Here is a 22,208-nt window from a genome sequence, read left to right as displayed (position 1 = left end):
GGCTGTGTGTGTGAGGGTGTGTGATTATGAATGTGAGTGTGTGATTGAGAGTGAGTTTGTATGTGATTGAGTGTGTGTGGGTGTGGTGGTGTGATTGTGTGAGAGTGTATGTGAGCATGTTGTGTGTGACCATGCATATGTGAATGTGATTGAGTGTGCTTGTGAATGTGTGTGATTGTGTTTGTGTGTGATTGTGTGCCTGTGAGTATGTGTGAGTGCATTTGAGTCTGTGTGAACTGTGTGTGACTCTGTGGGTGTGTGTAATTAGTATGAGTGTGTAAGGGGGTGTGTGTGTGTGTGTGTGTGTGTGGCTCTGGGTATGTGTATGAATGTGTGATCATGAAGGTGTGAAATCGAGTGTGAGTTTGTGTGTGACCTAGTGTGAATGTGAGTGTGAGTGTGTGTGTGTGCAGGCGCTGGGAGGGTGTGATCCACAGAGGTCAGCCTTGGGTCACAGCAGGGTGGGGTGGGGCAGTGGCCCAGGGGCTGAGAACCCATCCCCCATGGGCGCTATATTCTGGGGGTCAGGGATGAGGTCAGGACCCAGCCCCAGGGAAGCTGAGGAGGGCCCTCCCTGGCGACGTGACCCTCTGTCCCTGATCTAACCTCTGGCCCTGCCCCCTCCCCTGTTCTCACTCTGGGATCCATGGCCTTTGGGACACAGGGGCCCAACAATGCTGGGGGAAGTTAGGAGAGGCCTGCGCCTTAGTCCTGGCCGTACCCCGCATTAGCTGGTGACCTTGAGCAGATTGCGGGTCACTGTCACCTCCTTTCTGGGAGAGGGGAGATTCGATGATGTCGTGTCGAGAAAGGGCCTGGTGCTGGGCACGGAGGAGGCACTCCTGAACGATCACCTCTTCCCTGGCTCCTAGGTAGAAATAGTCCAGGTTTTTGGAAGTCTGGCTTCCCGCCCAGGAGGGAGTCGTTTCCCTGGTGCAGGAAGAGGCTATGGCAGAGCCTTTCCACCTGCCCTGGGATGGTGCAGCTGATCCTGCCTGGCTGGAGGGTCCCCATGGCTGTAGAGGCTGCTCGGCTGCAGCTTCAGGTCTGTCTGGGAGTTGGTGGGGTGCCTGGACCCTGCTCGTGGCCAGGAGGCGCTCTGTCCTGCCTTGCGCCCTGCCTTGTGCCCTGCCCTGCAGTCACGTGGCCTTGGACTCCAGGAATCAATGCTGCCTCTTGTGGGCAATCCTCGGCCCTGGGACAGGCAGGTTGGGAACTGCAAGAGGGTGTGGGCAGAATGTCTCAGGCAAGAGGTCATGGGCAGGGCATGTCCAGTGGCAGCCCCAGCCCTTCTTGGACTTGCCTGGAGACCTGGAGCTAGACTGGTCCCAGCCGTCGTCTGCCTCTCTGTGGGTGGGCAGCTGGAGGCCAGGGTCCTTTGTCTGGGTGCCACAGCCGTCTGGCGGAGCCCCTGCTCTCCCGATGGTGAAGCCCTGCCGTTTGCTGCCCTCACCTTGCTGCCGCTGTGTCGTTCTGTGCTTTCTGAATTTGTCCGGCATGAGGCGGTGGGCTGAAGTCAGAGGGGACACAGGCCTTCCCGCACAGCACCAGGTCTAGGAAAGAGGAGAAACAAAGTTCTCCATCGAGAGAGCATCCATCTGGGGGCAGCTGGCCTGGGGCCAGGGTGCCTTGACAGGGCAGGCAGAGTCTCAGAGTGCCGAGCCAGGGTCTGGCCCACTGGGCAGCGGCGGCTTAGGAGCTCCTGGCAGGGCCTGGGCGGAGGGTAATACCGAGCCTGGACAATACTCCTGACGGGGCGGGGCCCTCCCATGAGGGGCTGGGGGCCCATGCCGTCTGCTTGACCCCAGGAGGTGGGAGGGGCTCTGGGGGATCTGCCAGGCTAGTTGCGCCTGAGGCCGGAAGGGAGACGAGGTCCCCAGAGCCAGAGCCAGGCGAACCTGCTGTGGGACACGAGCATTGGCGCCTTGTCCTCTCCCTGCAAATTTGCCTCTGTGGAGGGAGCCCGCCTCACTCCTCGGTCAGGGCAGGCCTGGGGCGAGCCCCTGCTCTGGGGATGCTGGCCTGTGTGTCTGTCTTTGGAGGTTCCCTCCCTCTGACCCTTCCCCACCAGGGCCTGAGCCCTTTCTCCACCTGCTCCGAGCCCGGTGGGGTCTGGATGGCTGCTTAGGGCGCCCGTCCCCGGTATGTCCCCTCCCTGGTTTATGCAGCCTCTGGGATGGAGAGGCCTCGGAGGGGCCCTGAAGGGGCTTGGCGGGGATGGGCTGGGGTTTCACCTCCTCTTCCAAGAGCAGGTCTCGCTCATTGTCCACTCACCTGTGCGGGTCCTAGGATGCTGGGGAGCCACTGACTTCACAGTGGACGGACCCGGAGCTGGCTGCACCCCACCCTGCCGTGGGCGAACTCCTGCTCAGCTGCATGCCCCAGCAGCACCTGGCCTGGGGACATCTCTGAAGCAAGGCGGGAGGGCTTGGGGGAGAGGACAGATGGGCCCCGGCTTGTTTCTGGATTCTGAGCCAGGTGTGACTGTGCCTTGGGGCCACAGTTCCTGTCTGTTGAGGCAGTGTCGTGGGTGGCTGTGTCTCGAGGTCTTGGAGGACCAGGAGCCATGCTGTGGCCCATGCGTGGGGAATTCGGTGGCGGCCATCGTCCCTTTTCCCCTCAGCTCCTGTGCCCTCACACCTGGGCTCCACAGCCGGCTTGGGGCACTGGCATGGCCAGCCCTGGACTTCACTCCAGATGGGCTGACACCCAAGGGTGGGGGTGTGGGAGGGGTGGGTGCTGCCGGCTGGGGTGGCCGAGGCACTGACTCTCTGTGTCGCTGTTCCAGGCCCCACGTGTGTGCTGAGCAGGAGCTGACCCTGGTGGGGCACCGCCAGCCATGCCTGCAGGCCTTCAGCCACATGGTGCCTGTGTGGAAGCCAGGCTGCGGGTGGCAGGCGTGGTGTGTCAGCCACGAGCGGAGGTAGGTGCTGGGGACCCAGGGTCCCAGGTCGTGGGAGGGGCTTTGTTTACACAAAGGGTGGCGTTGACCTCCTGGGAGCTGGGCAGTAGAGGCCGGGCCCCGTCCTGGCCTCGGGGCCATGTGCACCCGGTGCATGAAGCCCTCATCTGAGCATGAGGCCTCTCCCACCCTCGGGGTGAGGCTGCCATGGTGGCTGCTCCCATGCCATAGCCCTGTTCTGTTTATCCAAGCACGCACGCCCTTTGTGGGGGGTGTGTGTAGGAGGAGGGGGCCCCTCCCAGGAGGATGCTGGCCACTCAGGAAGGTGAGAGCGGTCTCAGCCTGCCAGGGGCCGGCAGGAGGCTGCTGCCACTTGGCCTGCAGGCCTTATTCCTAAGCGCACGTGAAACCTTTTATTGCTCAAGATTTTATTTCAACACTGAACTTGAGTGCCTGTGTGCACCTCTCCCCACTTTACAGACTCAGGCTCTGCGGAGCCGGCCCCATGCAAAGTGGGTTATGGGAGGAGCTGGCAGCCGCCCCGGTCAGGTGGAGGGTTTCCGTGTGCCCGGGGGAGAGAAGGCAGGAACGCGTTCTCAGATAAGTGTGGCTTAGCTTCTCAGCCTGGGATCTGGGGAGGAGCCGAGGCCCTGCTCTGCGCTGCTCTCGTGGGCGTGGGGTCCACGCAGGACACCTGCACCTGCTCTGCCCTCTCCAGCGGCTCCAGAAGCTTCAATGTGTGTTTGCTGCACAATTCACATGTGTGCAGAGGAGAGGGGGAAGAAACCGTTAGGGTGGCGGTGGTTCTCACTCAGGGGCAGCTCTGTCTTCCCGCCCCGGGACAGTGGAGATGTGGAGTTGGGTTTGGTGACAGGTGAGCTGGGCAGGCGGATGGGGCCGGGGACACTGCTCAGCGTCTGCAGAACACAGGATGACCCGGATGACACGGCCCAGTGCCGGGAGGGCTGAGGTTCAGGAACCCTGAGCAAAAAGAAGAAGAAATCTCTCACTCTGTTCCCCAAAATAGCACCTTGCAGTCCGTCCTCTGGCCGTCACCCCTGCGTGGATGTGGGCCTGTCGTGTGGCTGTCACTCGTGCGTGGATGCAGGTATATTCACCTGCGGGAATTTGGCCACATCAACCGGGTCTCCCGCCAACAGCTCACAATGGAAGAGCCCCATTTCTAGACGCAGCCAGAAGCCACCTGAGCCCAGGGCTGGAGGCAGTCCTGGTGGCCAGGCTGAGGAAGTACCCTGCCGTGGAGGCACGACTTCTCCATTGCCGTCTCCAGGCTGGCCTGAAGTCAGGGTGGGAGCAGCGTTTCTGACACGGCAGGGCCCTCAGCCTCCTGGCAGGGCATTGGGTGGGGCCAGTCATGGACGAAGTCCCCGTCTGGGGGCGCCACTGACCAGGGATCCCCTTCTGGCATTTCCCAGTGCAAGGTGTCCGGGCCTCTTCACCAGCCCTCCCTCCCTCCCGAAACGTGGCTGTTCTGCCTCAAAATTCTGGGCTTGTTGTTGGGGAGGGGCCGAGGTCCACCTGCTCAGACTCCGGGCTGTTCTCACCTACACCCCACTCCTGGGGGAACCAGAGCCCTCTCACCACCCTGGTGCCTGGGGGACGGGCATCGTGTGCTTTACTGAAGCCAGCCTGAGTAAAGTGGTTACATGCGGCCCAGGCCCCTGTCCCTTTGGGATGCTCCTGGGGCTGCCCGTGGGCACCGGGTGCTCCCAAATCCCACGTTTCCTCTTTGCGTCCCCTCCCAAGCCACTGGGGGCTGATTCAGATGCCCGGTGTAGATGTCACTCCATGTTGCGAGACCTTGGGTGGCACCTGGAGCACTGCCCTGGGGCCTGGTCCGTTTATCCTCCCCAGAGCCAGCCCTGCCCTCCCCCCCGACTCCGCCTATCAGCCTTCAGAGCGTGGCTTCTCTTCCTCTGGCCTCAGGACTCCCCGTCCCTAACCCTGAGCGCTTGCCCATTGGCCCTTGAGCCCCAGTGCTTATGAGCAGGTTCCCAGGTCACTGTGGAACTGGTGGGGACCCCAGCGTCCCAGCTGGGCTCTAGGTGGCATCACGGAGGTGGGCACAGGCCATTCCTCCTGTGCCCACAGGGACCGCTCTGCCATGCAGTGGATGCCTGGGTGTGGACAGCCCTGGCGGGGTTCAGCAAGGGCAGGGCCCCTAATTGGCTCGGCTACTATTCAGCCAGGGCGCTGAGCAGTGGAGCCCCTGGGTTCTGGGGAGATGCAGGGAAGGAGATGCAGGGCTGCCCTTAGGAGGATGCAGAGGGGTGAGGGCCGGGCAGGCTCCCAGCAATGCAGCCCAGGCCGGGCAGCTGAGGCGGGACCTGGAGCACCACGGCACTGAGGGGTGACTTGAGGGTGACCTGGCACCGTGGGAGGCTCGTGGTCTCATTGCTGGCTCCACCCCTACTGGCCTGGCGACCTCAGCCTCCTTTTTCCACCTGTGAACGGGGCTGGCGGTATCTCCTGTGCCTGGGGTCTTGCCTGTCAGAGCCTAACCCGGAAAGCCCTTCCCAGGCTTCCTGGCACAGAGCTGGGCTCAGAAGTGGGGTGCCCATGTGCAGAACAGCTCCAGCAGGGCAGGGATCAGGGGCTGGCCTGGGCTTCCTCAGGCCCTGGAGCGAGGAGCAGGCACGAGTGCTGGCAGGCAGGGCACCACGCGCGCCCCCCCAGCCTCTGCACACCTCCGCCTGCCACCTCACCAGCCTCATTCCCAGGCTAAGACTGCTGCCAAGCCCTCCACCACTGCATGGCTGGGTGACTGGTGACTTGGGCGTGAGGCCACAGCTGGGCTTGGCAGCAGGTACCCTGTGCAGGCCAGAAGGGTGCCATGTGGCTCTGAATGTCCAGCTTTGCCTGTGGTGTGCCCATGCCAGCTCATCAGGGTCTCATTGTCAGGATCATGTCCCCAAGGGCTTGGCTTCCGGCCTTCTCTTTCCGTAGTGATTCTTCTCTAGCTGGTTGGAGCAGGTTGCAGGGTAGCTGGGAGCCAAGGGCAAGAGGCAGCAGCTGTGCGTCCCACAGCTTGAGGGCACCCTGGCTTACCTGGTGCCCGGTGCCTTGTCTGTCCACGGCAGGCCCCACTCTCCTGCCCTGGACAGAGAAGGAGAAGCCTCCTCTCCTGAGCTCTTCAGGGGAGTCTGGCAGGGTGGGGGGCCCAGGAGACCTTGGGCTGGATGAGCCCTGGTGGGGTGGAAACCTGCCGAAGCCTCAGTTTCCCCACCTGACTTGCTGCAGTGGTGAGGGCTAGGTGACCCCACGGCCGGCCCCGCCGTGGCTGTGTTGTGGTGGCTGCCGCCCTGGCTTCTGGGCTGTGGAGCCTGCTGCCTGCCTCAGGCAGGGCTATAGGGTGACGGGTGCTCTGTCCTGACCAGGCCCAGAGCGGGCGGGGCTGGGATACAGCTGGGAGGATGCCTGGGTCTTCAGGGGTCGTGCTGTCAGCCCCTTGGGGGTACTTCCCCGACAAACACGGCCAGGGGGACCTGTGAATAAAGGGGCTCCCGCCCTCTGAGGAAGGGGTGAGGGCGGGGCTCTGACGGTGGCGAGGGCCACTCAGGTCCCTCCCACCAGGCCACGCTCCCTGAGCCACGGCTTCCACTGTGAGCTGGTGGCTGCAGAAGGCAGAGGAGTGGGCGCCCCTGGTTGGCCTTGTTACCCCCACAACCCCACCCTGCATGAACCAGCTCCCCAGTGGCGGTGGCGCCTGTGTGATCTGGTGCTGGCTGTGGGAGAATGGAGGGCTGGTCCTCACAGGGGTTTCAGGGGCTGCAAGGGTCATTCCCTTCAGCGGGGATGGAGGGGGTGGTCAGCGGCCCGGGGAGCAGCACGTAGCCCGGCACCGCCGCCGCCCCGGAGAGGAGTAAATATTTACTGCGACGGGCTGGACACTCGGCTCTGCTGAGGACTTGGCCGCGGCGGTCGGTTTCTGTCTGGCCAAGTGGTTTCATGTCCTGCCAAGCCGGGCTCTGCGAGGCGCTCCAGAGCGTCCCTGCAGCGCGCGTGCTTCAGCACAGGCTTCCGGGAAGCGGCCCGCCCGCCCGCCACTGGCCCGCTTGTTTGTTGGGTCAGGGTCCCCAGGGCCCACCTCCGGCTTCCCGTGCAGCAGCCCCGGCAAGCTGGGGGTGTTTTGTGATCAGAGATGGCAGCCCAGCTGCCCTGGCTGCTCCCAGAGGCTCAAGGGCCCTTGACCTCAGGCTGTTGGCTGGGCCCCTGGTCACCACCCCTGCAGACAGCGGCTGGGGTGGGGGAAGGTGGCTGGCTGTGGGGTCCGCAGGCTGCAGGGCAGGCCCTGGTCGGGGGTGCATCTTCTGCTCCTTCCATTACTCTTCTCTTCCCGTGTCTCTCTGTCTTATCTGCGTCCCTCTCTGCTTCTCTCTGCCTCTCTCCGTCCTCCCCTGCCACATCCACGTGATCAGTTGTCCCTGCAAACACAAAGCCCTCAGAGCCGTGGGACCCATGGCATGTGCCACGTAGTGAGCTGTGCAAGGGTTTCCCGCCCCCGCTGCACTGAGCCCCGAAAACCAGGCGGCTTCAAACAGCAGGGCTTTCTTCTTGCCCAGCTCCGAGGCCGGAAGTCTGAGATCAAGGTGTGGGCAGGCTGGGCCCCTGCAGGGCCCCGAGGGAGCGTCTGCCACAGCCCCAGCTCTGTTGCATCTGGGAGCATCTTGGCTTATGGCCATCCCCTCCACCTCTGCCTTCCTCTTCACGTAGCTGTCCCCTGTGCCTGCGTCCAGATTTCCCTCTTCCTGTAAGGACGCCGGTCCCTGGATTAGGGCACCCCCATCCACTATGGATGGCCATGTCTTAGCTTGATTGCCGGTGAAGCAAAGGCCCTATTTCCAAGTAAGGCCACATCCGGTGGACCTGAATTTGTGGGGCCATTAGTCACTGCAGAGCAAGCAGAGCGAGACAGGGCATCAGGGCGGGCAGGTGGCCACAGGTGGCCGTCTGTCTTGCTGGTCCTTGCAAGAGTGAGGGTGGAGGCTGTTTGGGCAGCAGAGTGAGGACCCAGGTGTCAGCGCAGCTCTCCAAGGAAGAACGGTGAGGTCAGCAGGCAGATCCTGGGGCTGATGTGACCCACGCTCTGACAAAGCAGGGAAGGAGCTTCCTGGAGAGGTAGCGAACCTTCCAGAAGGCAGAGGAGTAGGCACCCGTGTGGACCTGGCAGCCTCGTCCCCCTGATGACCCCAGCCCTGCATGAATCAGCTCCCTGGTGGCGGCGGAGCCTGTGAGCTGGTGGTGGCTGCGGGGAATGTGGGTGGGGGGCGGTCCTCACGGGGGCTGCAGGGGCTGCGGTCCACCAGCCCTCTCCAAGGGCCTTTCGCTTTAGTGGGCATGGAGGGAGTGGTTGGCACCCTGTGTGGGGCAGCTCGAGCTGGAAGAGGCGCAGGCTAGGAGGAACCGTGGCTCTGAGCCGCAGGCGGGGGGCGTGATGGCAGGAGGCTGCTGGGCTGTGCGGGCTGGGTGCCCTCGCCTCCAGCCTCCCTCTGCTCTAGGTTTGTGGCTGTCCCACTCAGGGCGAGTCCCCGCGTGGCGGAGGCGGGCCCCCTGCTGAATGCTCTGCCAAGACCTCCCACGTGTCGGGACTGGTGATGCCTGTGGGAACGGGATGGAGATGGGGGCTAGGCAGGGGATGGCTCAGGGTGGCCTGAGGGGGCCGGGCTTCATGGGCTGCAAGGTGCTGGCAGCCCGGGGCAGCCTCTGGACTTGGGGAGGGGGATGGCATGTCCTCTGGGTAGCTGGGTTCTCTCTGGCTGTGCGCACCCTGTCAGGCTGGACAGATCGGGCTGCCCATTCCCAGGAAGACCCTGCCATTTTCTGCTTAGCCTTAGTGACAGCCCCCGCTGGTCCCGTCTGAGCAGGAGCCAGCCTGTGTACCAAGTCTGCCCTGGCCACACTGCTCCCGGGAAGCCCTCCCTCCTGCCCACCATGGCGTCTCCTCTCTGACCTGGGCCCACACAGGTCCTCCTGCTGCTGCCCATAACCACTTCACCTGTCTCCCCAGCTCAGCTTTGTCCTCCTAGGTGTGGGGGGCACTGGCCACAGCACCTGTGTTTGGGCCCCTACTGGGACTGTCTACTTCACTGCTGGACTGAGAGCCTGGGGTCTGGACCGGCACCTCCCATGCCTAGCACAGCCTGCCCGGCCCCGGGCACTGTGGGCCCACTTGGCTCATCCCGACAGCCATCCTGGCTCCAGGGCCAGGCACTTCCAACTCCCCGAGACCCTCACGGAGCTGCCTGGCACTGAGAGCTGGGTAGGGGGAGGAGATGTGCATCCCAACGCCAGCCTGGAGCCAGAACCACCGTGGGGTGGGAGGGTGCCGGGCAGATGCGGAGGGGTAGCGTGTCCCGGGTTGAGTGGAGCACGAGGCCACTGTCGCCGGCTCCTGCTGCCTCCATGCTGCCCCCTTGTTCAGAGGAATCTGACTGGGTGTTGGCATCAGCCACCCCACCCGGGCACCTGGGGGTCGCAGGCTGTGCAGCTGGGAACTCTGCCAATGCAGTCCGTCTCCCCAGGGGTGTGGTGAGAGCCAAACGCACCCGGTCCCTCGAAGGTCAGCACTTCTCTCCTCCCTTCCTTTCTAGAACCGTCTACTACCTGGGCTACAGGCAGGTGTATACAACAGAGGCCCGGACTGTGCTCAGATGCTGCCGAGGGTGGACGCAGCTGCCCGGCGAGGAGGGCTGCCTCTCGGGTGAGTCCCGCCTGTGCCTCCTGCCCTCCCTCCCTCCACCCCAGAGGCCTCGGCAGGGCGGTGAATCTGCGCTGGGCCTGGTGAGGAGCGCCCTTTCCCAGCAGCACGAGAGACTCAGGGCCACCTGCTCAGCTGCCGGGAGAGAGAGCTGGGGCTGAGTGTGGTCAGTCCACTTGGCTGGCTCTGCCCGAGGATGGGAGCCTGCCTTTGGCAGAGTGTCCTGGGGCCACACATCGGTGTCTGTGGCTTCGTGCACCCCTGAGCCCTGTTCGGGGTTTACCTGCCATACCACAATCACCACCCCCTCCCCCCCCGCCGAGTCCCTCTCCCTGCCCTGTTTCCCTACACCACATTCTCCCAAGGCCAGTCTGGGCTGGGTGGCAGACCTCAGCCTCAGTGGGTGCAGGGATCCCCTCTTTCCTCTCTCCTACTTGCTGGCGTTCCTGGGCAGGCCAGGTGCCTGGGCCTTGGTCATCTCATCTGCTGAATGGAACTTCAGTATCTGCTTCTTGGACGGGATGGGGGGCCTGCGGAGAGGGGTCGCCCCCACGTAACCAGCACAGTTTGAGAGGCCTGTGCTGCATACCACCTGACCAGGGCGGGTGCTGATGGGCTGCTGGGGCTCAGACGTGGGGGCCCAGGACTGGAAGCGGGTGGTCTGAGCTCAATGGGTGGCTCTCAAGCCTCTGCTTTGTAAAAGGAATGGGGCTCACAGTGACAGAGGTGTTTGGGAAGTTTTCAGGTGTGGGGACAGGAGCCTGGCAGGGAAGCTGCCAGGGCAAAGGGGTCAGTGTCCCTCCCTGGAGGGGCCGGCACAGAGGTCCTGGGACCCTGTCCTGCAGAGCCGGCCTCTCCTGAAACGGCTGTGTGGCATCCTGCCAGTGAGGCACAGGCTGCGCTGGGGGTGTGGCTGGGAGTCACGCACTCCCCACACATTTTTTTTCACTTTTTATGTTTCTTTTTTAGAGGCAAGGTCTCACTCTGTCACCCAGGCTGGAGTGCAGTGGTGCCGTCATACCTCACTGCAGCCTCTGAGTCCCGGGCTGAAGCCATCCTCCCCGCTCAGCCTCCCGAGTAGCTGGGACTGCAGGTGTGCACCGTGTCGCCTGAATAATTCTGTATTGTTCAGGATGTCACCATGTTGCCCAGGCTGGTCTTGAACTCCTAGGCTCAAGTGATCCTTCTGCCTCGGCCTTCTAAAGTGCTGGGATTGCAGATGTGAGCCACACGTCCGGCCAACACTCCCTACTCTGAGGGCAAAGGGGCGGTGGGCTCCCCGGGCTCCTGCGACAGGAACAGGACGCAGCCCTAGGGGTCCTCCTGGCAGGTAGTTTCCTGGAGCCTCGGGCTCTCTCCTCACACAGGAAGCATGTGGGCTGCCAACCGGGGATGGAGTCGCCTGTCCTGGCACGAACTCCAGTGGGAAAAGGGAAGTGGAGGGATGATAGAGATGTTTTTCCAGGAGAGGAAGTGGGTAATTCTCTCCAGGAAGGGAGGAGGGTAAGGAGGAAGAAGGAGGTGACCGGGGCCGACCAGCCGCGCCTCGGAGGGGTTCCAGCCCCCGCGTCACTGAGCCTGCTGCTCGCTGATGGTGTCTGAGCTGCACCCTGTTTCTCTGCTCCTGTAGTCTGGGAGGAACAAAGGGGTCATTTGAGCAGGGAGGGGGCAGACATCAAAGCCGAGGTTCCCCCGGGTTTCTGGGTTTCCGCTCTGAGGCGGGGGTTCTGGGGCCTGGCAAAGGGGACTCTAATAATGGGGTAAAGCAATAAGCGGCTTGGAGTCGGGGCGGGGAGCGGGGAGAGGAAGTGGGGCCGCCAGCCCGCGTCCCCAGGGTTTACTGCGGGAGAACGGGCTTTTTGCTCCGAGGAGGGGACATGAAGGTACAGCTGCATGGATGGCTGGGGCGGGGGTGGGGGTGCCCAGGGGCCTGGGGTCCAAGGCAGGGCGAGGGTGGAGAGCCTGGGCAAGAACGGCAGCCGCAGGTAGAGGTGTGCAGCTGTGTTCTCCTGCTACCGTCCCCTTCGTGGGCAGTGACAGTCCCAGGGTCAGGCTTGAGGGCAGGGGCCAGGCCAGTCCCTCGAGGCGGGTTCAGCCTCTCCCGCTGTGGGGACCTCAGTGTCTCAATGGTCCCAGCAGGGCTTGGCGAATGTGCCCATCTCCCTCAGCAGCCTAGCTCCAGGTGAGCTTTGGGCCCGCCCTGCCAGTTCCGTCTCCTTGTGCTGTGGTCAGGCACCAACCACCATCCCCATGTGGGACCCTGGGGCCGTAGAAGAATGTGGTGGCTCTGCCCTGGCCTGGCCCTGCTGGCTGGATTGGGGTGGAGGGCATCTTGGCTGAGACCCTCCCCAGGACAGCCTGGGCTGGGCTGTGTGGAGGGGCTGGGCTGAGGCTGGGGGCGGGGGGCAGGGGAGGGTGGGGGTCCTGGCTGTCAGGTCGGCAGCCGGGGGGGGGGGGGGGACGTCCTGGCTGTCACGTCGGGGAGTTCTTACGCAGATCCTGGATGTGGGCTTTGGCTCTGTTATTATTTGTTTTTAAAAACTCGTTCTTAGCGCAGGATTGACTTGTTTGTGTGTTTGACTTTTATTTGCCTGTTTCATGCCCGAGGGAAGCCCTGTGATCTTCTCCAGCCACTCCCTGTTCACCCCATGGCAGCGTCCCAGCAAGGGCGGGGGGTGGTGGGCAGCAGGTGGGTGGGAGTCAAGGTTCACAAGGCTACGCCTGTGTCCCGGGCGTTGGAGGGGTGCTGCCTGGCGCGTCCTGGGCCGGCCACTGCTTCATTCATTTGTTTGGTCATTCGATTGTGTGCCAAGCACTGGGTGTTAGGGGACCCTGGCAGCAGGTGCTTGCCCACGTGGCACTCACGGCTGGGAGGCTGGCCGCGAGCAGATGCTTCTCGTGTGGCCAGGCTGTGACAAGGCTGGGGAGGCAAGGGCCAGTGGGGCCTGCAGGGCGGTGCTGGGGGGCCGCCCCGGAGTCCCGGCCGTCAGAGAGGGAGTGGGGAGTCAGGGTCGGGGGGGCTTGGCCAAGGCTTTTGGACCTCCCGGCAGCACGAGGCCTCCCGTCCAGGCAGGAAAGCCCACAGGCTCTTCCTCCAGCTGCCCCTCTCAGGGTAGTGGGCTGCATGCTCAGACCCGCAGGCCTCTCCTCTGGGGGCCGCTGTGTGAGGGTGTTGGGCTGGCCAGGGCTGGGGGCTTCTTTGGATCCCACAGGAGTGCCCTGGCGGGGCAACATGGGTGGCCTCGGGGACCCTGGCCTGGTCTGAGCCAGGATGTGGAACAAGTGTTTATTGATGGGCGGGACCCTGCCAATCCAAGCAGCCAAGAGTGGAAAACATGGCCCAGTCCTGGCTCAGTTCCCTGCAGCTCCCTTGTGAGTATGAGACCTTGGGAGCAGCCCCCACCAGCCCTCTGGCCAGTGCCCCCATCAGGCCCCGGGCTCCAGGACGTGGGTGTGATAATGCCCACCTCAAAACCTGGGATTAAATGAGTCACTTCATGTAGAGCCTTTGCTTGGTGGCTGTATACAGTAAGCGCTCAAGCAATGCCAGCTCTTCTTGTTCTTCGAAGAGGAGGCCTGGATGAAGCCTCTTGGCCTGTGGTGACTCCCGTTAGCAGCAGTGACAGTGGCAGTGGTACCCACGGTGATCAGGAGCCTCGGTGATGGTGTCACTGGCCAAGGGCTTGGGTGCAGGGCTTGTGGGCAGGGGTCCCTGGGGACCGAGCCCAGGGCCTTACCCCCTGCTCGGTGGTTCTGGAACGTCTCTTCCCGCCTCCCCATGGCTCAGCTGAGGCTCTGCCTTCCTGCCCTGGGTGGGCCGAGCATTTCCAACGCCACGTTCCAGCTCTGCTGTGTGCTGCCCATCTCCAAAGGCTCCAGCAAGAAGGGCGAGGCATCGCTGCTGCTGGGGTCAGGGGCTTGTGTTGGGTGGAAGTCTCAGGGTCCCAGCAGGTGCTGAAGCCCCTCAGCTGAGAGTCGAACATGGCTGCTCCCGGTCTCCCCTGCCAGTGTGCCTGTGGACATTGGGGCTGCACCGGCCAGGGTCTTCCCTGCTCCCTAGCCCCGGGCACCACTGTCTTTCTGAGCGGGAGGAAGGTGGTAGGGTTCATGGCCCAGCACGGGGCAGGCGCCCACTCTGGAGAGGGCCCTGGGGGTCAAGGCTTGGCTCTGCGTCCATCCACCCTTTCCTTTCTCACCCTTTGCCCCTCCCGTTTCTCCATCGCCTTCCAGCCCCTGCTGGCAGGGGAAGGGTAGGGGACGCCCCTGAGCTGCTGAGGTCCCCCTCCCCCAGCCATTGTGACATTTATTTGCCTCCGTGTGACCTGGACACCCGGCCACAGAGGACAATGTCGGGGCCTGGGAGCCTGCCGTCTTTGTGTAGGAGCGAGGAGCGCGCTAATGCCCGTGAGAGACTGGCTGGAAGCTGCTAATCGCGTTATGATTTCCCTGACAGCCACTGACCCAGTGCCGGGTGGGGTGGCTGGGCCTCATGACCGGGGCTTCCTGAGCCCGAGAGGCCCTGCGGACGGAGCCTGTGTCCTGGGTGCCACGGGGCTTGGACCCGCTTCTCCTGCTGGGGGGTGTCCTTCCTGCTCCGGGATTCTCTGAATTCCACCTTTTTCTTGGTCCAGTGCCAGATTTTCCCCAGACCCTGCCGGTGTTTCAGCCGGAGTCTCCCTGGTCCTGGCAGCCTCAGGTACCTTGGGCTCCCCTCCTCCAAGCCGGGCTCCCAAAGTGGGCAAAGTGGCAGATGCGTGCCAGGCTGGAGCAGCTGACTCGCCGGTCCTTCCACAGGTACACCCTGAGATGGACAGCTGGAGGAACGAGGCCCCTCCCCTGCAGCTCCCCACATGGGCTGTGCTGGCCTGGCCCAGCGGAGGGGGCCTCAGCATGGAGTTCAGAACTGCACCCGCTCTGTGGGATGGCACGGGGAAGGGATTCTGTGGTCCAGCAAGCTCTTCCTAAAGCAGAATTCAGATTTCTTTTTTGTGGGAATTCTCAGAGCCTTTAATATGCTAATGTGCACTGTGGATTCCAGAGACGGGCTATATAGGCTTTTCCAGACTAACTGCATCGTGAATCTAGAGGCCATCTCAGAAAGGAACATGAAGACGCCACAAAGCCACAGAGATAAACAGTGCCCTCAAGTGTGCACTGAGCGGCTGATGTAGGTGGCCCGCTTGACACAGGGTCATGGATCCTGGCGGTGGCTGGCATGGTGCTCAGGCCCTGAGGGTGGCAGTCAGCAGGAGCCTGCAGCTGCCCTCATCTCCTGGGACTCCTGTCCCTGCAGGGACACCCTGGAAAGGATGAAGCCGCCGGTGAGACACTGGAGAAAGCGAGGCCGGAGGAAGGGGCATAAGGGCCAGGGGGCGCTGGCTTAGATGGGGGTCCAGGAGGGCTCCTCTGTCCAGGCAGTGGTCTGCCGACGTGAGGGGCAGGCCTTGCATGTGCCTGGGAAGAGGTCCCAGCACAGGGAACAGAAGGTGCAGGGCCCTGAGGCAGGGTCTTATGGCTGGAGCAAATGGGACGGGCGTGGTGGGGTGGGGGTGCAGGATGAGCCCCTGGGCTGTCAGAGCGAGTGACCGCAATTCAGGTGCTGAAACCAACATGAATTGACTTTCTCTCAGTTCTGGAGGAGAGAAGCCTCAGATCAAGGTGTTCGAGGCTGTGGCTGCTCCTGAAGCTCTGGGGGAGGGTCCCTCCTGTCTCTTCCAGCTTCTTGTCATTCCGTGGCTGTGGACGCCTCAGCACCTGCTCTGCCTCCATCTCTAGGTGGTCGTCTCCCCTCTGTGAGTCTCTGGGGCCTTTTCTGTAGGCCCTAGGGTGAGCCCTGAATCCAATGACAAGGTCCTTTTCCTGTAAGGCCTAAGCACCTACAGTCGGGGGTGCCAGGGTGAGGCCTAGGTTGGGGCCCTGCATCCAGCTGTTGGGCCTTTTCCTATGAGGACACTTGTCATTGGATTTAGGGACCAGCCGCATCCAGTAGGGCCTCATCTCAGCCATGGGGTTAAACACATCTGCCAAGTGTGAGGACTGAGTGTGCAGGACTGAGTGTGGGGACTGTGTGGGGACTGAGTGCACGGACTGAGTGTGCAGGACTGAGTGCGGGGACTGAGTGTGCAGGACTGAGTGTGCAGGACTGAGTGCGGTGACTGAGTGTGCAGGACTGAGTGTGGACTGAGTGTGCAGGACTGAGTGCGGGGACTGAGTGCGGTGACTGAGTGTGCAGGACTGAGTGTGCAGGACTGAGTGCGGGGACTGAGTGCGGTGACTGTGCAGGACTGAGTGTGCAGGACTGAGTGCCTGGACTGAGTGCACGGACTGAGTGCACAGACTGAGTGTGCAAGACCATGTGCAGAACTGAGTGTGCAGGACTGAGTGCGCAGGACTGAGTGCCTGGACTGAGTGCACGGACTGGGTGTGCGGGACTGAGTTCGCGCACTGAGTGTGCAGGACTGAGTGTGCACACTGTGTGTGCATACTGAGTGTGCGGACTGAGTGTGCAGGCCAGGTTTGCAGTGCCAGGCGTGCAGGGTGCCTGGGGGGCGTGAGAAGGTGATGCCACATGCAGCCCTCCACCCCCGTCCCCAGGCTCTGACTCTCCCCAAGGAGCGTCCCCAGGTCACTCTCACACCCGCTGGCCTGGCCGTGCAGGGTTTTGCTCACTCTTTCACTCCTTCATCAGCAAGGTTGCCGACACACCTGCGATCAAGATGGAGTTGGGGGCTGCTCTCAGGGAGCCCGGGGCTGGGGTGGGAGTGAGCTGTCTCCCCGAGTGTGTAATCGCGGTTGAGAGGCACTAGAGAAGTGGGGTGCTGTGGGCCCAGATTTGGAGACCTTGGAGGTGACATTTGGGGAAGGGAAGAGCTGTCTATACAGAGAGCAGCGTGCTCATGGGAGGCTCCAAGCAGGGAGAGCTGAGTCTGGGGTGAGGCCAAGAGCTGGTCAGGGGTCTGATAGGGAGGATCTGGGGGCCACAGGGTTTTGTGCCAAGTCAGCGGAAAGCCAGTGAAGGGTTTGCACCCAGGGAACCAAGATCTGAGCTGTATTCTAAAAAGTCCCTATGGCAGCAGGGTAGAGAACGGAAATTCAGTGAGCAGAAGCTGGGCAGCTAAGAGGCATCTGCAGGGGGCAGGAGATGATGGTGGCTTTGACGTCGTGGTGGAAACACGGTGTAGAGACATGGGTACTCTGAGAGTGGACCCGACTGGACGGGCTTTGGACTGGATGCTGGGGAATGATGCAGGGTGTACGGGGGTATCTCCCAGACCCCTGGTCTGAGCCGCTAGGTGAGCTGCTGGGAGGATTCAGCATGTGCTCGGAGTGACTGGCCCAGGGCGCAGGAAGCATCTGTGGTGTATCCTTCCAGCCCGGGACAGACGTCAATCATCGGTCTCTATGTCCTCCTTCTAGCCCAGGATGGAGACCAGCCATTAATGTCTGTCCTGGACACTGAATTGAGGGCAGTGGCTGCCCGGGCCTGGTGTCCTGCCAGGCGAGAGTGTGGTAGCGTCTGTGTGCGTGCCTCTCCTTGGCCAGAGAGTCAAAACAGTGTCTTCAGCCGGGACAGCGGGGATGCTGGATCTGGCTGGGATTTTCAGAAGCACACTCCTTTTCCCCTTTGTTTCAGATTTAGGCAGAAGCTTCCTGGGAGAGCAGGGAGGGAGGGAAGGTGTGGAGTTTAGAGGAGGGACGCTCCTGAGAGGGGCCCTGAGAACAGGAGGGTGGCGCGCAGCAGCGGGAAACAGGGAGGGAGCGGAGTGGGGGAGGCGGTGAGTGGCCGCTTCCCCTAGGCTCTGAGATCTGGGCAGGTCTTGCCTTCCATCCTTCAGCAGAGCAGGAGTCTGGGGAGGGCAGGGTCCTGGGGTGGACTCCAGGCTGCTCCCCACGCAAGGGGGGTCAGTCTTGGCTGTTTGGGGCTGGAGGTCCTCAGGACAAGGAAAATCTAAAACCATCTTCGTGGTGGGAGATGTACGCAGCCGGCTTTCTCTCGGAGTTGCACAAGGCAGCAGGCTTGGGACAGGATGCTTCCCGAGACTCGGCCGGGCTGGTCCCCATCCCTGGGGAACTTCCTGTGCTGCCTCCGGGTCATGGCAGCTTCCGTCTGGCTTCCCTCCAGCCCTCCAGCCCCCACCCTGTCACATTCGGACACATCCTCAGGCTGCAGGTGTTGGCTGGTAGGGCCTGAATTTGGCCAGATGTGTGTGAGGTCCCAAGCGGGGAGGGGGACCCCTGTGCCTGGGGCAGCGGCGGTGGCCGTGATTGCAGGAGGGCGGGAGGAAGAAGCATTCACAGGGACCCGTGTTTCTCTGTGCAGGCCCAGGCCGGGTCCTCTTGACACCACATTCCTAAGTTAGAGAGTTGGGTTTGGGTGTGGGCCTTGGGCACATCTGTGAACGGATGGCCACACAGACCGTAAAGCTCGAGCCGGTCACAGCTCGCTCTGTGGCCCAGGCCAGGTAATGAAGCCTTGAGCCTCAGTTTCCCCATCAGGCACAGCCGACCCGGCCTGTGCCTGGGAATCCCAGGAGTCCTGGCCTGGTCACCAGCAGAGCACCCCCCGCCCCCGACATCTAGAGCTTCCCTCTCCCCTCCTGGCAGGGGCGCCGTGAGTGACACACAAGCTCACTGAGCCCGCAGGTCGTGCAGGCTCCAGGGCGGGGCAGGGGGTCTCAGGTCACTGCGCTGACCAGGTGGTCACCAGCGAGCAGCTCTCCGGGGTGAGGCGTAGCCACCCACCCTGGCCCTGCCCTCCCAAGTGGTAAGGTGCAGGGTAGGGGCTGCCGGGTGAAGGAAGTTGGTACTGCAGCCCCTGGGGGCACCTGGTCCAGCCTGGGGGGCTGTGGAGGGGGCAGCGAGGCCGTGTGGGGCTGTCAGTAGAGGAGCTGCCTGCCAAGCCTCATGGCGCCCGCTCTCTACAGAGCACCACTTTGCCTCTCAGGTCCAGCTGCAGCCTCCACCCACATACCCTGGCCTCGATTTCCTGCCCCGGACAGCCTCTGTCAATATTTGGCGCCCCACCTGCCAGGACCTTACCTACTCCCTTCCCCGGGGTCCGACTGGCCTGGGCTGGGGCCACCCCTCCCTGGGGATGGGGCCAGCCCTTGCAGCTGTGCAGTGCTGCCCACTGAACTGCCCACCCCTTCCCCCTGTACCCCCACCTTTCCTACCCCCACCTCTCCCCAGCCCCCATTCCCTGCCCACCTTCCCCAGGACATGCCCTTGGCTTCTCCCCATCTAGGCGAAATGAGTTAGGCCTTCACTGCACTCAGGAGGGGTTCCGCCTGACCCCAACTGCATGCAGCAGTGGCTGGGGTTTGGGAGACATGCCAGCCTCCATTGGGGACCAGGCAGCATGTGACCCAGGACAGAGAAAATGGGGCTGGAGACCTAGCAGGCTGGGTGGGCTGCCTCCCCAAGAGACCCTTGGGACTCGCCTCCCCTGCCTCGCCCCTGCTTGCCCCTTTTGAAGCAGGAGCAGTAGGGGACAAACCTCTCGAACACCGAACTGGGGAAGGAAGTGGCTTTTTATTCGGCCCGGAGCTGCGGGAGCAACAGCCTCATTCACGGAGCTCCCCGAGCTGCAGCTTCCCACCCCTTTTATGGGTTTACAATGCTAAAGGGGAAACTGAGGCGGAACTATGTCATTGTCCATTTGCTGGACATCTGACTTCATCGATTTGCTAATTCATATGCAGCGCGAGCAGGGACCAGCTGGGGAGGGGGCTTGCAGAGACAAGACGGAAGCAACAAGCCGTTTGTTGGCAGAGGTGTTTCCAGGAGGGAGCCTGGTGGTGGAGACGTGGGGACGTGACCCAGTGCCGGGCTCCGGCCGGCAGGGATGGCATTCATCTGCAGCGCTTTCAAGGTTAACAGACAGCAGAGACGCTGGGAACTAAAGAGGGAGTCGTTTCCCAGCTCTTTCGTATCTTATTTTATTTTTTTCTTCACTCTCCTTCCCATCTGGAAGCGGGGGAGGGAGGAGGTGACATTAAAGGAGGCGAGGGGGGCCCCCTCTCACTCTGACTGCTCTTCTCCTTCCCTCCGCAGCCGAATGCACCACCGGCCTCTGTTTTCACGGTGGCCGTTGTGTGCCAGGCTCTGCCCGGCCGTGCCACTGTCCTTCCGGCTTCCAGGGCCCCCGCTGTCAGTATGGTGAGTGGAGCCCCTGGCCGTGGCCAGCCTGTGGGTGAGGGGCTGTTCCTAGCGTAGCAGTGTAGGGGACACCCGGGTAAACGGGTGTTCTTCTGAGGACGTTCCGCTCTCCCGCCACCAGCTCCCTGCAGCCCCTCTGATGGTGTCGAGCGGAGGGGTGACCTGAGGACCCCCCTCAGTGGACAGCGTTGAAGCATGTCATCTCAGTGTGCACCACGTCCCACCTTGCTGTTTATGGATGGGGATGCTGCTCCCTAGAAAGGCAGGGTAGGCGGGTCCCAGGGTCTCCAGCCGCACTGCCACCTTGCTGGATGCTCGTTGTCCTCCGTGTTAAAAGACGGGGGACACCCGGGGTCCTTGCCGAGGCGACTGGTTGAATCGCCGCAGCACAGCTGTCAACAGGACTCCCGCACAGGCCCTGGGGACCAGGTTGAAGGGGAGCTGGCGGCGGGGGAGCTGCTTGCAGGGAGTGGGGACGGGCTGACCAGCGTGGGGTGATGGGATTTCTGTAGGGAAAAGTGCGTGCAAATGCAGGGAGGAGCGGCAGAAGCACCTCTGCAAACATTTGTCCTGATTCCTTGAGCCCTGGGGGGCAGGAGTCTTCCCTTCCTCTGCGGCTTCCTGCTCAGTCCTGGGTTTCTTCATCCTAGCCACATGCAGCCTGAGCCACGGGCCATCCCGATAGAATGAAACACTCCCCGTGGTCCTGGGGTCTGGGACTGCTTGTGTGGCGGCCACCAGGGCTCCATGCCAGGCAATGCCAGGGCAGAGTGAGAGACGCGCTCCGGTGCCCAGGCAGGCAGCAGGGGGGATCCAAGGAAATCGGAGGAACCAGGAGGTCCCCACGTCTGTGAAGGAGACCGCTGCCCACTCCACGTTCTGCCGGGGGCTAGGCGGAGGAGGGGCTCTGGGGCGGTGCTGGGTCTCCCCAGAGTTCTGAGCTGGGTGCCGGCAGTCTGGGGCGTTGGTCATTGCTGGAAAGGCGACGGTTGGTGCCGGAGGGTTTATTCAATGTCCTCTGTTGGCTGGGACGGCCCCTGCCAAGTCACTGCCAGTGCCTGCTGCTTCCTGGGTGTTGGGTGGCTGGGAGGGCTGCTGCCCGGGCCAGGAACTGAGACCCAGCTGTCTCATGTGGACACAGGGCCCCTCTGGGTCTCCTGCCCTGTCACTACCCTGTGACATCCAGGCTATAGGCCTTGGTCAGGCCTCCCTGTGGTCCCTGTGTCGGCTGGTCAGAGGTGACCCATCCCTGCCCGGAGGGCAGATGGGGTCCGCAGGACGGAGTGTGCTCTGACTGTCATGACTGGTCCCCTGGGAACTGTCACGACCACAGGTGGGAGTTGAGAAACGCCCGAGGGCTTTTCCGCCTCATTTGTCTAATCTGTTGGCGATGCTCGGCTTGCCTTCGGTTTCATGAGGAAATGCCAGGGCTGACTGGATGGGCTGGGGAGGTTTTGGGGACAGGGCTGTGGCTCACCAGTCAGCCAAGCAGAGCCTCCTGTGGTTTCTGTTCCTGTGGGAGGGCGAGGAGGAGGTGGCCCTGGGGAAGGGTGGCCTTTCCTGGCCATGTCCTCCAGGAAGGGACGGAGGACACCTGCCTGCCCCTCAGGGCTGGTCTCCTGCCCAGTGTCAGTCCCCTCCCCCAACCTCATCTTTGTCAGGAGCCAGCTCTGACCCCCCTGCTCCGTGAGGTCCTGACGGGTGGCCCCTGGGCACCAGCAGGTGCAGGGCTGGCAGGAGGCTGACTGAGGACTGCACTGCCTGTGGGGAACTCAGTGTCCAGCGTGGGGCGGGGGCCTGGGCATCCCTGGGGAACTCTGCATCTTTGGGGGTTTGACATTGTGTGGGGGTTCCATGCCCAGTGAGAGGGGCCTGGCTTCCCCAGGCCCAGGCCAGCACTGCGGAGCGGGCTTGGATGCCCATGCTTGGGTGCTTGGGGTGGGGTGTGCTCAGGTGCCCTGTGCCCTGCCAGCCTTTCCACCCTGACTCCTGTGTCACAGACTCTCACAGTGCCTGGGCCCCGGGCTCAGCCGCCAGAGCAGCAGCCCAATGCCCTGGTCATCGTGGGAACCCACCACAGAGCAGGGAGGCCAGAGGCCAGGGGCTCCCTCCTGGCTCTGAGCCACACTCCACCTGCGTCACCTCATCAACTCCATACTTCATCTGCTTCATGAAAGAGGAAACCAAGGTTGGGGAGACCTGGCGGCTGCTGGCAGTCTGCTCACAAGTGGCCTAACTGGGGCTGAAGGCAGGTCTGTCTGAGGGAGTGCAGGGAAACTTCTGGCCATGCCGCCACCTGGTGCAGGGACAAGCCCTGGTCTGGGGGAAGCTGCTGAGATCTGCTTTGGAGGAGAGGGGAGCAGGGTCCGGAGTGTCCTCACTGAGACCAGCTTATGGCCCTTGGTAGCGAGCCTCCTGGGAGAGTGGCTG

General features: G+C 62.8%; 1 protein-coding gene across 1 annotated transcript in view; it reads left to right on the top strand.

Moving 5' to 3' along the window:
* Window positions 1–1,497: 1,497 nt before the first annotated feature.
* Window positions 1,498–22,208, top strand: part of MEGF6 (multiple EGF like domains 6) — a 108,953-nt gene continuing 88,242 nt past the window's right edge. Inside the window, exons 1-3 of the mRNA XM_032262008.1 lie at window positions 1,498–1,505; window positions 2,789–2,923; window positions 9,514–9,623. Coding sequence (XP_032117899.1) covers window positions 1,498–1,505; window positions 2,789–2,923; window positions 9,514–9,623 — 253 coding nt within the window. The remainder of the gene's footprint in view (window positions 1,506–2,788; window positions 2,924–9,513; window positions 9,624–22,208) is intronic.

This window comes from Sapajus apella, unplaced genomic scaffold (assembly GCF_009761245.1).
Source record: "Sapajus apella isolate SASKATOON/1434 unplaced genomic scaffold, GSC_monkey_1.0 scaffold127, whole genome shotgun sequence".
NCBI lineage: Eukaryota > Metazoa > Chordata > Mammalia > Primates > Cebidae > Sapajus > Sapajus apella.
Note: the sequence above shows the minus strand (reverse complement) of the source record. Positions and strands in the feature narration are given on the sequence as shown.